The sequence below is a fragment of the Hirundo rustica genome, chromosome 3, assembly GCF_015227805.2.
Source record: "Hirundo rustica isolate bHirRus1 chromosome 3, bHirRus1.pri.v3, whole genome shotgun sequence".
Classification (NCBI taxonomy): domain Eukaryota; kingdom Metazoa; phylum Chordata; class Aves; order Passeriformes; family Hirundinidae; genus Hirundo; species Hirundo rustica.
Window position 1 is genome coordinate 55,965,903 of NC_053452.1, and position 14,383 is coordinate 55,980,285.

General features: G+C 37.1%; 1 protein-coding gene across 3 annotated transcripts in view; it reads right to left on the reverse strand.

Annotated features, from left to right (window-relative positions):
* The window catches only part of SCAF8 (SR-related CTD associated factor 8), a 151,911-nt gene that overhangs the window by 125,026 nt on the left and 12,502 nt on the right, over positions 1–14,383 (reverse strand). For all 3 annotated transcript variants that reach the window (XM_040058876.1, XM_040058877.2, XM_040058875.2), the window contains exons 2-4: positions 5,934–6,017; positions 4,395–4,439; positions 916–1,077 (exon numbers count right to left, since the gene is read on the reverse strand). In XM_040058876.1, coding sequence (XP_039914810.1) covers positions 916–1,077; positions 4,395–4,439; positions 5,934–6,017 — 291 coding nt within the window. The remainder of the gene's footprint in view (positions 1–915; positions 1,078–4,394; positions 4,440–5,933; positions 6,018–14,383) is intronic.

Sequence of the window (14,383 nt, forward strand, 5' to 3'; positions counted from 1 at the left end):
ATAAGTTAAAAAATCATGCCTATTTATAAAAAAAACACAGAAAAACACTGTGGAATTGAAGTAGCACAAGTTAATCACACAGAAAACCTAACCCCACACTGGAAAAATTTCATTTAACTTAAATAACCTGCTCAGCAACACCACAGAACTCAGTTGAAGAAGAGAAGACAGATATTCTTAGCGAAGTTTATTCAACCAAGTCAAATTTGCAGGTCCTAATACATTTTCCTGCAGAGATCTTAACCACTCTAAAAAGGCAGAAATCCTAAGACAACACAATGGCTGAATATGCCTTAAATCACCTTCCATGGATGCCTTGGGTTTTCACATCTCTGGCTGAAAAATACAGCTGTAGGAATGCATGTAACTATTCTAAATGTAACTCTACCTGAAGCATCCAGCCTCACTATTTTACCTCATGACTCTATTACACAAATTTCTACGAAGACAAAGCCCTTAGCATTTCCCACCTTTTTGCTGTTATTCAATAAGAAGAAACACTTCTCACACTATTTTACTCCACTATTTTACAACTAGAGACAAATATGAAGGCAGTTAAACTGCCTGCACTCTGCTATTTCCAGACAATCTTTTAGAAACAGAATTTGATGGCTATCTCAACTGTGATCCAAGAGAACAGCTGAACTACTGAGTCAAACTATTCGAGTTAAACCTTATTTAGCTGCTGGATGATCACAGAATCAAAGAAAAGATTACCTTTTCAAAACTCTAATTAATCTCATTGGTTGTATTTTTTCAATCCCTACACTAAGACAAGCAACATTAAGAAATATGTATACAGGGCAAGTTTATAAGTAGATCCCTTCCAGCAAGTAGAGTGAGATTAAAATTTTTATTCTTTATAGATGATATGCTGAGGATTGTTTCAACTAGAAAGATTTGTAAGGGGTTTACCTTGTCATCACCAGGACAACGGTACAAGTTCTGGAAAGTGCTGACGATGTTATTGCTGAATCTTGGCGCAAACACATCTTTTTCTTGTCCAAACTGATGCCGGGACTGTCTCACAATGGAGTCAATGACATAGAGACCAGGCACCTTGTACTCTGGTTTGCACTATAAAGAATGGCAATTTAAAAAGAGCATATGTGAAAAATAACCAAAACCGTTAAAGGCAGAATAAATATAAATAATTCTCTCTAGTTTTTAAGTGCATCCAAGTATACTGAAATGTTCTCTATTTAATGAATTGTCCTGGAAAATGAAACTTTCTCAAAAAACATGTAACCTCTACTGCTTAAATTATCATATCCATATGCATTCTGAAAATATCTAAATGGTGCAAAATCAGTTTCTTACTGCTAAAGAATTAACTTTTTAAAATCTATCTATTAAAAAAATTAACACACAAACCACATATCCTTTTAAAATGTACACCCTATGTTAAAAGTACTGCATAAAGCATGACCAAATTCTTAATAGTAGAATTGGAGCAGCTGTAATCGTAATTTGGGATAATTTTTTCCTTCTTTATGATCAAAGTAAACATTAAAGTTAAAATTTGTTTACTCTGTTTTACATTGCTGTAATTAGGGTGTGGTATATCCTCCCAAGCAGAAGAAGAACAGATTTATGGGGACATCTGTTTGATTGAGAATATAACAATGATATAACAATGATATTTATTTTACAGTCCGGAAAACTTGCATAATTTACAAACACCATGATATTTATAAGGCATGTCTGCTAACTAAAATACTCATTACTTATGTAATTTTACTTTCTTAACAACGAATCCTAAGACTTTTGTCTTTTAATTGCAAAATAATTACACCACCCAGTTTTAAGACAGAACGAAATGTGGTCCAAAAATATAATGAAGTCACCATCAGAATACATTATGTTAGGGATTAACTTAATAAATACTGGGTGTATAACACACAAGATGTTATTAGAAAACATGGGAAAGGACACTCTTTTCCCTTCTGGTCCTGTAGACATATTATGCAACACACTAAGTTAATAATCTTTAATAAAGTGCCAAACAAACACTTCAGAATATTAATTTTACTATGCCCTAGATACAAATGTTCTGTTTGGAAGAGTGTTGATTTGCTAACACTTGCAACCTTTAGAAAGCCTTTCTTCAACGTATTTAAGTAAGACATTCTTCATTTTTAGAATGTGTGTGACATCCTTCTAGCTTTGAGCTTCATTAACCTTAAACTGGATATAATACACTGTCTTCAGAAAATCACTTCAATGTATTGTAGCTTCTGAAATTTTATTTAAATTATTAAACAAGAGTATTCTGCATACAGAACAGACAGGTATACAACTTTTCACAATATTCAAATTAATAAAGCTCACAGATATTTAAAAAGGAAACTCAGGACATACATTAGGTGAAGTATTTTAAAACACAGCACATAAAGAAAGCAAAATATGATGATAATGTAATAATATAGATTATATGGACAGGTAAAAAATAAATAAAAATTAAAACTGGGGCAGTGAACCTGCATATCCCTAATTTCAGATGGGACAGCCTTTATGCACAAATATTTACTTACTTTCTGAGTAAGGAATCAATAAGGTAATTTAATTACTCAAAGAAATTAAGTCTGTCTCTCCAATGGAATAACTTCACATATATGAAATGTGATCATTTGACCCCTGAAGTGATCTTTTAGCAAAGGATAAAACAGCCAACCAAAACAGCAATATTATTATTAATAATAATGATATTAAGTTAAATTAATATTGAGAGTTAAGTACACAGAATGAAGATTGTAACGGCAATTATTTTATCTGAAGTTTCAGTAACCTCACAAAATTATGGAACAAAATACTGGAGCTGTAAAGGATGAAGAGCAAACTAGCTGAGATGGCACTGATAACACTCTGGTCAGGTCTACAGCAGATTTTAATGGAAGATTCAGTCATCTTGAGCTTTAACTTGAAGTGACTGCTTGCAGAAAAACATCCAATTATTCTCCAAACATACAATTTAAGCCCTTTAATATCAAATACCTAGCTTTCATCTACTTATCTCTCATTCTACTAAAGCAAAAAGTTATCATGGAAAGTTATTAATACGTTGCACATTTTACTAAACTGTACATGAAATAATTAAAAACCCCTCCGCAAGACCACTAAAGGGAATCACATAATCCCTAAGGGTGATCATTAACAAGGTTATCAACAAGAACATCCATCTGCCTTCTCTAACCAGCAATGAACAGTGCAGAACTTCCTCTTTGAGCAGTACTGGAAACTGAAGGCAAATGTGCAAAGGTAACTTAAAGTAGCTTGTGGAAGGGTCATGAACAACCAGTCCCACTTCTGAGAGGTAGAAGAAGTCAGAGTCAAGGACCCAAAATAAAACTACTCGACAAAAAACTAGCAGTGTTGATAAAGTATACTACTAGTCTTTACTACTGCTTTGAAACACATAATGACACTTTTTTCACACAGGACTGATGTACTAGTACCTAAATATTTCATTCATAAATAGTTCCGAGACAGATAAAAACACCAGACTGAAGCTGAAATGTATTTACACTGTCCAGCCACTGCCAAAAGGCACTGCCAAAAGGCAGAGTACACTGGGCAACAAGGAATAGAAGTTAATGAGCACGATAGGTTACTAATACAGAGCAATCCAAACTGCTTTGTAAAAAGAGTAACAGAAGGAAACATTACAACATGAACAGCCTAACTTTTCTAGCTTGTTCATCAAAACTAAATTGCAATTTGATCATAATTTACTGGTATTTATAGAGAAGAAATTCAGTACCAAAATGACCAATCAAACAATCAGGTACAACACAGATAAACAGGGAAGACTCACAAATTTGAATCCATATATTTACAAGTGGAAGCAAAATGCAGTTTTACCCAAGAATAATTAATTGTTGCAAGAAAAGGAAATGTTATATATTTCTTTGCTAGAAAGAATATTTAAATTAATACTACTATCTTCCCAAAAAGTAATTCTAGTCTAGCCATATAAATATTTTTTGGTTTAGTTTACTTGCAAGGAGCACCAACTGAAACACTACATCTCCTGCTACAAAAAAAATGAGGCTGAAGGTCATCTTCCCTTCAGCTTTAAAATCAATGGGAAAACCTGGAAGAAAAGCAAAAGCAACTGTCACTAGCAAAAAAACTGCCAATTGTTTTGCTGTTAGCTGTTCACTGAAACCTCTTTAAACATTAAATAAATACACACAGAAGAGTCTTAAAACAGTATCCACAGTGATTCAGACCAAAGAAGAAGATGAGAACAAAGTATTTGTTGTTCTGCATCATGAGTTATGATCTGCTGCTGATTATTGTCAGAAACTGAATGTGACTAAAAATGGAAATAAACTAATATGTGCTAAAATATTAATCCATATGTGTACCTAACCCCCACTTGACTGACTTACCTTTTGAATGAATTTCTCAACACTCTGTACAACATGCTTGTAGAACTGAAAAATATAATAGCATTTCAATAGAGAAAATCTCAAGATGCATATACTTGTTCAAGCATGTTGATATATTGATATCAAAACCAGAAGCAGAAATTTTGCATCATTAAACAGCAATACAATACCTACAGCTGAACATGCAACCTTCCTTAAAACACTTAATAGCAAATGAAAGAGCTAATATCAATGTTTCTTCTTTTTACTGAAGGTTTTTTACACTGGATTTTTTGAATAGCATGCTTATTTATTGAGAACTAGGAGAAAAATATAATTGTTGCACCAAAACGCATGGTTATTTCACTGTACACAACTGAAGATGCTCACCCAATGTTACTAAACATGTAACTTCTCTGCATTTCATTAATTAGTAGCATCTACTGCATACTTTTTCTTTAAAGCTGGCCTGTCTTTCATGGATTTCTTTTTTCAAATCTCACATATAATCGCAATGGCTCTAAATCATGTCAATAATTGAGATAAGCACTTTACACAATTAAATGTCGTCATTTAAATGATAAGAGTTGGAAGTAGGATTTCCAAGTTGAGTACATGATAAAACACTTTGGTATAATTTAATTGCTTAATTAATAGAATAATCTATTATGATTTACTACTTGTTTAAGTTCAATACAAGTTTTCAGCATTTCCATTATACTGCAACACAGGCTTTAACTTACAGAGACATACTTAAGAAAACCACTGAATATCACTGTTCAGTCATCAAATTACTCTTTCACAATTACACAAAACAGCAATATGGACTTCATTATCTCAAAACATATTTTCATTGTCAGCAAAGGAATGTAGGTACGAAGAGCATAAGTTTGGTCTGTACTCTTCTACCTCTCCAGCTTTCACTGAGTTTCCATTTGCTTTAATGCTTCACACTAGTGGCAGACTTCACCATTTTTCAGTGACTTTTTCTGCTATGCCGTTGTTTAGCAATTAGTCTTATTTTGTGGCAGGAATAATCTTTAATGAGTGCACTAAGACTAGAACTTAAAAACTATTTGTATACAAGCAACAACAAAACTGAAATCTATGAACAATATCCATGAAAAGGTATGCTAGGAATTTAGAAAAATGAACAGTTGTATTGATCCAAAGGCATGCATAAATTTAGGGGAGGGAGGAAGGGAGAGAGGGGAGAAGGAAGGGTGAATTGTAGTTTTCTATTTATTCATCTGTTAACAGGCATATCAGTGTTTCCTTTCTAAACTGAGGAAGAAACCCTGTCTTTCAGATCTCAGAGAATTTGGATAGAGTCAAATTGCTGTAATTCTTTGTCACATATGACAAGCAGCAAATGAAAGTCATACAACACTTTTAGCCTTCTGCTGCATTCCCAGATATCACATATGATCATACCTTGGAAATTTTACACATAAGGGAGGTAGAAAGTTCGGAAGCAAATTCTTTAGACTATTTCACGAAATTATTTTGACTTATATGAGAAATGTAAAAGAGGTTAAAAGAAGTTAACTTATTTCATACCTTTATAGCCTTGATTGCTGCCTTGGTGATCTGTGTCATTTTAGCTTTAGAAATGGGTGGCTTATAATCATTTAGCGAGTACAACTGCAAGAAAAAAAATCAGAAATATAATCTGAAGTTGTAAGCAGAATACATTATTTTTCCATAAGAAAATACCGGTTTTAATTTTCAGTGGATTTTATGTATTAAGCAAGAAAAGACATCCCCATTTAAGAAGAAAAAAAATCCAACTCAATAACATATAATGTAAGCTTCAAAATGCTTAAAAGAGAGCAGGTTTTTCTTTGCAATGATCCCTATATATACACCTAGCTTTACTACCATTAAATACTGGTGGCATTTCGGGTGAAGTTACAAAATAAATACTTACAACATGCAAATATGGTAGCTCTTATTAAGTCTTCCAGAGCAAAGACATTGATATACTTGAATACCTTTATGGAAGTATAACAAAACCTTAACTTAGTATTTTCATCATCATATGCCTGCTGAATCAGGTCTTTTCATTTTCCATTAAACAAACAACAACAAAATCAAGCCCAGTGAGCATAAGCATGTGGCAATTTTGACACTTAGACTGTAAAAAGGTATAGACTTCATTCATTCACTGCATTAACTTGGGAAAGTAATATATCAGAAGTATTACAAATGCTTAAGAAAAAATCCAGCTGTGTCCTCAATTTCATGCAGAGAGTCTTAACTTCCCTAATATCTAACCAGAAAAACAACCACAGCACACAGGTTGTGCTGTTTTGCAACAATGCTCTCCCTGGATGCAGTATTAACTCCATTCATTTGACTGGTACATACATCCCCCAGCAGAAGCAATCCAGCATGACAGGTATTCATCAGAAATCTGCTTCACAGTGAACTTTACACTAACTAAATTCACAGCTATGACTGATGGGTTGTAATTAGAAGCAACTCCTTCCCAAGGCTATTTACTTGCTGTGAAAATCTCTGATTAACCACAATATATGATTTCGAACAAAAAGCTGTTGTTTCCTCCTTCAGTTCTTAATGTTAGAAGAGAAGGGACTGGCTGATATTTGTGACTTTCAGACAGAAAAAGAGCAGACAAAATGCCAAATCAGATTTAAGGAATTCTTGACTTACATTCTATTTTTGTTTACAACACATGTTTAGAAGCATATTAGTTCAAAAATGTAGTTCTGATAATAGGAATGATCATCCATAACTAAATTTTTATTTCCTTCCTAGAGACAGGAAGAACTAGAGTTCTTCCATAAAACAGTAAGTGAAACAGAAACAAAGACAAAACCCCTCTCCTATATAGCCTGAGAAATGCACTATAATGAACCCATACAGATATTTAAAATATTTTTAACTTCCTAATTTTTGCTCAATTTGTGGCAAACTGCTAGCTCTGAAAACATAGTTCAGAATTGTTTTTATTTTTAAAGCAAACTGTAAGAGCGAACAGGATCACAAAGTGGAAAAGATTAGACAACCTTAAATATAAGCCATGCTCCCCAAGTTGTTTATATAATTTATCACTGAAGGTAACAAGTAGATGTTCTATCATACTTGAGTTTCCAAGAGACAAGGATTTGTTCTTGCAAACATTAAGATGCTTTTTTTCTATCCTTTCCTGTCAAAACCACTTTCAACCAGAACCTCCTATAGTTGTCAAAACACAAAGTGAAAGAAATTGGTTTGTCCAAGCATTAGTGTGTCTTCTCAGCTTGAAAGGATTTCCATTAAAACTGTGAAATTATAACCAGTTCACAGCTAGACATCCACTTTTAAAACAACTGTTACTACTTCTCACTAATGCTAATGCTGTTGCAAAATATTCTGAATTATTTACATGCTGCTCACACAACAAAAAACCAATACATTTCTAAAATGTAGGTATATGAATGCTCTTCACCATGATGGGGGAAAGGGAGAAGAGAGACAAAAACCTAAGAGTCTCCAACCAGTTTCTTCTCAGTTTTCACAGAATGTCTGGGTTGGGAGAGACCTTCAAGATCATCGAGTCCAACCCATGCCCTAACAACTCAACGAGACCATGGCACCGAGTCTTTTTCAAACACATCCAGGGATGGTAACTCCACCACCTCCCCAGGCAGAAGATTCCAGGACCTTATCACCCTTTCTGTAAAAAACTTCTTCCTAATCCAACCTAATTTCCCTTGGTGCAGCTTAAGACTGTGTCCTCTCATTCTGCCAGTTGCTGCCTGGAGAGAGACCAACCCCAAGCTGTCTACATCTGCCCTTGTAGAGTTGTAGAGAGTGATAAGGTCACCTCTGAGTCTCCTTTTCTCCAGGCTAAACAACCCCAGCTCCCTCAGCCGTTCACAGAATCAGAGAATCACAGAATTTTTAGGTTGGAAAAGACCTTCAAGATCATCGAGTCCAACCCATCTCTTAATACCTCAACTAGACCATGACACCAAGTGCCACATCCAGTCTTTTTTTAAACACTTCTAGGGATGGTGACTCCACCATCTCCCCAGGCAAGCCATTCCAGTACTTCATCACTCTTTCAGTGAAAAACTTTTTTCTAATATCCAGCCTATATCTCCCTTGTTGCAGCTTGAGACTCTGTCCTCTTGCTCTGTCTGTTGTTGCCTGAAGAAAGAGACCAACCCCCAGCTGACCACATCCGCTCTTCAGGAAGTTGTAGAGTGATAAGGTCACCTCTGAGTCTCCTTTTCTCCAGGCTAAACAACCCCAGTTCCCTCAGTCGTTCTTCATACGGCTTGTGCTCCAAGCCCCTCACCAGCTTTGGTGCCCTTCTCTGGACGCACTAAAGCATCTCAACGTCCTTCCTAAACTGAGAGGCTCAGAACTGGACACAGCACTCAAGGTGTGGCCTCACCAGTACCAAGTACAGGGGAAGAATGACCTCCCTGCTCCTGCTGGCCACACCATTCCTGATCCAGGCCAGGATGCCATTGGCCCTCTTGGCCACCTGGGCACACTGCTGCCTCCTGTTCAGCTGCTGTCACCAGTACCCCAGGTCCCTTTCTGCCTGGGCACTGGCCAGACACACCGTCCCCAGCCCATAATGCTGCAGGGGGTTATTGTGGCCAAAGTGCAGGACTCAGCACTTTGACTTATTAAACTTCATCTTGTTAGACTCTGTCCATTCATCCAACCATTCCAGGTCTCTCTGCAGAGCCCTCCTGCCTTCCAACAGAACGACAAACCATCCCAGCTTAGTGTCATCCGCAAATTTACTAATGAAAGACTCCATTCCCTCATCCATGTCATCAATAAAAATATTGAACAGAGCTGGCCCCAGCACAGACCCTTGAGGGACACCCCTGGTGCCTGGCCGCCAGCTAGATGCAGAACCATTCATGACCACTCTCTGGCCATCCAGCCAGTTCCTAACCCAGCAAAGAGTGCTCCTGTCCAAGCCCTGGGCTGCCAGCTTTTCCAGGAGTGTGCTGTGGGAGACAGTGAGTTTCACAGCTCACTGTTCAGCTTCCAGTTATTCACAGACAATTACCAAAATGTAATCACTCATCCTGGCTACTGTTCGGCTGGATGTTGTGTAACTACAGTGAAACTACTTCCGGGAACACTACAGCACCAGAAACTTTTTGTTTATATACTGTTTCTTAGCAGAGTCATTTTGGTTATTCCTGGTCAGCATTTCCAAGCCCAAAACACTAATTAAAGCAATTTACAGGTACATGAGCAAATGTGAAATCAGCCTAGATTCAAGAAGCCAACCTTGCCAATATAAAAAGTCCCAGATGAGACTGGCACAGGAGCTCCTTCACCTGCAGCACACACAACTGTAAGGAGGGAGAACCACTGACTCACATAGGCACTCACAGTGACCACACCTGATCAGGCCATCAGCTTTGAAATAATCTGGGCCCTAATGAGGCAGTTCAAAGTATCAAGGAAGCCACAAGACAGTGCTGAGAAACAAGCAAGAGTTGCACGCTACTGACCCTGAGACATCGGCTGCCTGCAGTCAGGTATCTTGGCACCACTTATCAGGAATATGCCAAAAGCCAACAGGATAACATGGGCTGTTGCCAACATCCCAATACTTTATTCCAGGTAGCAAAGAGGCAAATTTAGCATTAAGGACTGATAATTCAAGGCGGAAAGGCAGTGGTGGTAGGGAATCAATAAAATGAGTAAAACAGTACTTCTGTAGAGAGAAGCTTTTTGGACAATGGATACATCTGTTACAGATTTTAACAGCCATTTAAAAAGATCCCAAACTTAGTACCTGGAAGAAGACAAGAAAAAAAAAAAAAAAAACCCTCTTCAAAAGTTTAAGAAGCTTTTAATGTACTACAAAACATTTAATTCTGAAAAGTTTATTCACTCAAAAGACTGATGAGTGTGTTGACCCAGGTGCAGAAGGACCATGCACTTGGCCTTGTTCAATATGAAGTTTGCATGGGCTCTCTCCTCAAGCCTGTCAGTCTCCTTCTGGATGTCATCCCTCAAGTGTATCAACTGCACCTCAATGCTGAGGTTGCATTCAATCCCACTGTCTATGTCATTAAAAAATATATTAAATAGTATCAACCCTGGTGTGGACACTTGCAGGACACCACTTCATACTGGTCTCCATTTGGACACTGTCACCATTAACTACAACTCTTTGGATGCTGACATCCAGCCAGCTCCTTATCCATCAAACAGTCCATCCATCAAACCCGTTTTCTCTTACTGCTAGGCTGACTAGAGAAGCAAGACTTGCCTCTCTAGTAATGAAAATTTATGTTTTTCCAGCATAGATGATTCTTTTAAGACACCTGAATTTGAAGAATAAGGAGTTAAAGACACATGTATTATTTTAAAAACGTGTGTTTATATCCTAGCTTAATTTTTCCTGTATGCCCTTTCCTACAGATGTTTAGCTAAACCAGTTTGCTCTCTAAGACCAGTGTCTTAGTTTCGTAAGACACTCATGCTCATTTGCAGAAGGTAACTGCTTACCCTCATATAAAAGAAGGCTTTAAATACTTTAAATAAACCAGGAGGGAAAAAAAAAAAAAAAAAAAAAAAGGCAACATGGCTAAATAGTAAAGTCAAGGAAACTCTCTGAAATAAAATTATACACTTGAGAAAATCAGTAGTAATATTCAAAGGGATGGGAGGAGTGAGAGTGACCATAAACTCTGGCTGGTAAGGTACATGCAGAAGACAGTGCTATCAAGTTTGAGAAACGAACAGGAGAGAGCATGAAAATCAGCATTTTTCAGAAGAGAGGAGGAATAGCAAATCTACTACAGTGCTTGTCCAGGACAACCAGCACTTACAGGAGGACTCACAGGAGACAAAGCCCTACAGAAAAAGACATGCCCCCCCCCCCCACACACACACCTTTTTCTTTTTTTTTTAAGATCTACATACTAAAGAAAAACTGATCCCACACCAGAATCCTCCTGAAGTGTGTTTACAAGAAGGTAAATAACAAGGTCACAATGTGAAAAATAACAAAGTATTAGAACAGAACTCAAGAATTGAAGACTTGTAACTATGATTCATGAACACTCATTTAAAACAGTCTCAATGTTACAGCTCTGAAAGACAGGAAAAGCAAGATGAATTTCTGACAAGAGTTCAAGGGGAGAATTAGGGAACAAGGGATCAGTTAGCTTAAATGTTTGTACTGGAAAAAATCCCATAAATTAATCAAAATAAAAGTATTAGTGGGGACACAGATAATTCCATGTGGCTGTTGTAAGGAAAAGCCACATCTCAGTATATTGTTCTTCTCTGAAAGACTCCACGAGCACAGTGAGAAATGACTGATATAAGACCAACTGGACCACCAAAATACAGTTACCTAAGATTTCTCACAAAAGGCTCCCAAGAAACTAAGCTTTCCTAAACAGGCCCTTGCATGACAAATAACCAATTGGGTAGATTTTAATCCTTCAATACAGACAGCAAACAATGTGAATGAACAGTCACTTGGTGCAAGGTAAACAAAGTCCCAACAGAACCCACTTGTGCCTGCTGTCACCTATAAAGTCAGACTGTCAAAAGCTGAAGAGGAACATCAGTGACACTACCAAGTGATAATCAGGCAGACAAATTAAGCTCAAGTACACAGGAAGCAGTGGACATTGGCTTTGAAGCTGGCTATTGCTATTCAGCAGAGATCTGCTGATACATGAGAGATTGCATTGAAGATATCAACTCAAGAGTGAGCCAGAAAAATTTCAGCAGTATATGCAGTAAATGGACATTCAGACCCCCATTATTTAGGCAACAGTACTAACCTACAGGGCACTCTCAACTGTACAATCTCCAAGGCTGGCATGAAATCATCAGGGATAACTAAAACTGTGGAGAAGCTTTCAAGTGAAGAACACTTCAGCTGGCAAATAGGATTACTAAGGAGAGGCATATGTCAATACAGCCTCACTAGTGAAGATAACTGGGAACAATGCTCCTCACCCAAGGAGCACACCACATGAGAGGAGCAGGGAGCAAGCAAGAGTCAGGCTGGTGGATGCGGTTCCAAACTATGCCCAGTGTGGTTGTCCTTGGCCTGGAAGGGCAGCTCTGGCAAGCCCCAGAGGGAATTGACTCAGAATCTAAGTCACCATGAACTTGCTAACTCTGTGTCCTGATACCATAATGAAACACACCCACTCTTTTAAATAACTGTACAAATTACAGTAAGTTATCTGTATGTTAGTATAAAATGTAGCTCTCCATTTAAAAGGTCTTATTCAAATGAAGTTCAAGCCTCATCACATCAAGCAGCCCCATTTTTTTTCACAGAAGAAATACAGTTCATTTCAAGGGGTTGAAAGTGAAACACTTCAAATGCCAGGTAAAACCAGAAGTTTCAGAGGTTTTGAAACAGGCTAGTTCACAATTACAAGTTGGAAGAACAAAGAAAGGGAGCAGACAGAAACCCATATGTAAGCTTTAGAAAAACATGCTTTAGAGCTGAGCTACCATATGATCGTGTGAATTATGAGAAAACCTTCCATTTACTAGTCACTTACTGCTTTTCTGGATATACATCAACTCATATGAAACATTTCCTCAAAGGCAAAAATCAGTATCTTTAAATGTCTGATTACTACTGAAAGATATTTGACCGCAAACTAAAACTGCTTTTTGTAGTTATCTTCCTAAGTCCGCTGCTGTAAGGATTTGCAAAGTGAATGTTTTTGCACCATTTCTTATATGAAAACCAAGTACAGACATTTGCTGTTGAAATCTGAGGCACTGCTGTGGGAAGCACCACGGAGTGTGGAGTCTCTTTTTAAAATGTACACTAAGAATTTCTCTCCAAACACTGCACATCTATCAGCTGCTGATGATGCACATACATAATAAAACCCAATTTAAAAACCACCTTACAAGTTATATTTCCTATTCATTTAGTAACTGATTTTGCAGCAGAAAAAAAAAATATGCTGCTCTCAATCAAACCAAAATTTATCTCCCATCTAGAGAGAAGAAACAGTCTCCTGATATTTGCCCAGAAAAGAGCACTGCTCCAGTGATCTATGTATTCACCCAAGAGTCACTCTGACACAAAGACTCTCCTAAGCAGTCACTGCAACACAAACGAGAATGCTGCTTCAGTTAAGATGGAGTGACTTAAAATAAATGGAAAGGTTAAACCCTGATTAAAAAACCCCAAACAAATGCAAATCTACATTAAAAATTTACACAAAGCTTTGTTTTATGCCATCCGTTCTTGAACTATGGCACACTACTCAGAAAATTAAAGATGAAACATTTCCTCTCTAAATATAGATGGCATTAGCACACGAGGACAAGGAAGGAACAAAGACTAAAATTCTTCAGAATGCGGAGGGAGGAACAAGAGGGGATGAGGCAAGTGTTTCACAACCAATGACAAGTCACAAGGAGTCTGACTGTAATGGTAAGGTAAATCATTTTCAAACTGTTAGCTCAGGTTTTGAAAAAAACAAGTGTTAAATAATGAAGTCAGAAAGAGCATTAATGCACGATTCTCCTATGATCTTTTGGGAATATTTTTATTTTCCTCTGAGAGAAAAAGCATAGCCAAAGTAAAGAAAATATTTCCAAGTTACTGTAAAAAATGTTTTTTTCAAGATGGCACACTTAACAGTAGCAAACTGTCTGATTGCAATGTCAATGACCATCTAATGACCGATCAGTTTATTCTAGAAAGCAGTGGACACCTGCCTCAAGCATTCTAGATGACTGAACATGCTCAGCTCCAAACACATTGCCAGCAATACAGGAAACTACAAAATACAAATTAACATTATTCTTCCAACCCATTTAAGCTGAAGAAAACACTAGATAAAATTTACAGCAAATTTCTGTGGGGAAAAGTTGTTTCGCTGGTTTCCTGTATGATGATTCCATCCAACCATGTCCTATACACATTGGCATTTTGATAATTAGGTGGGGGACAATCAATTAACCTTTGATAGAAATATGCAAGTTGAATTAAACGCTGAATAGAAATCACAGGA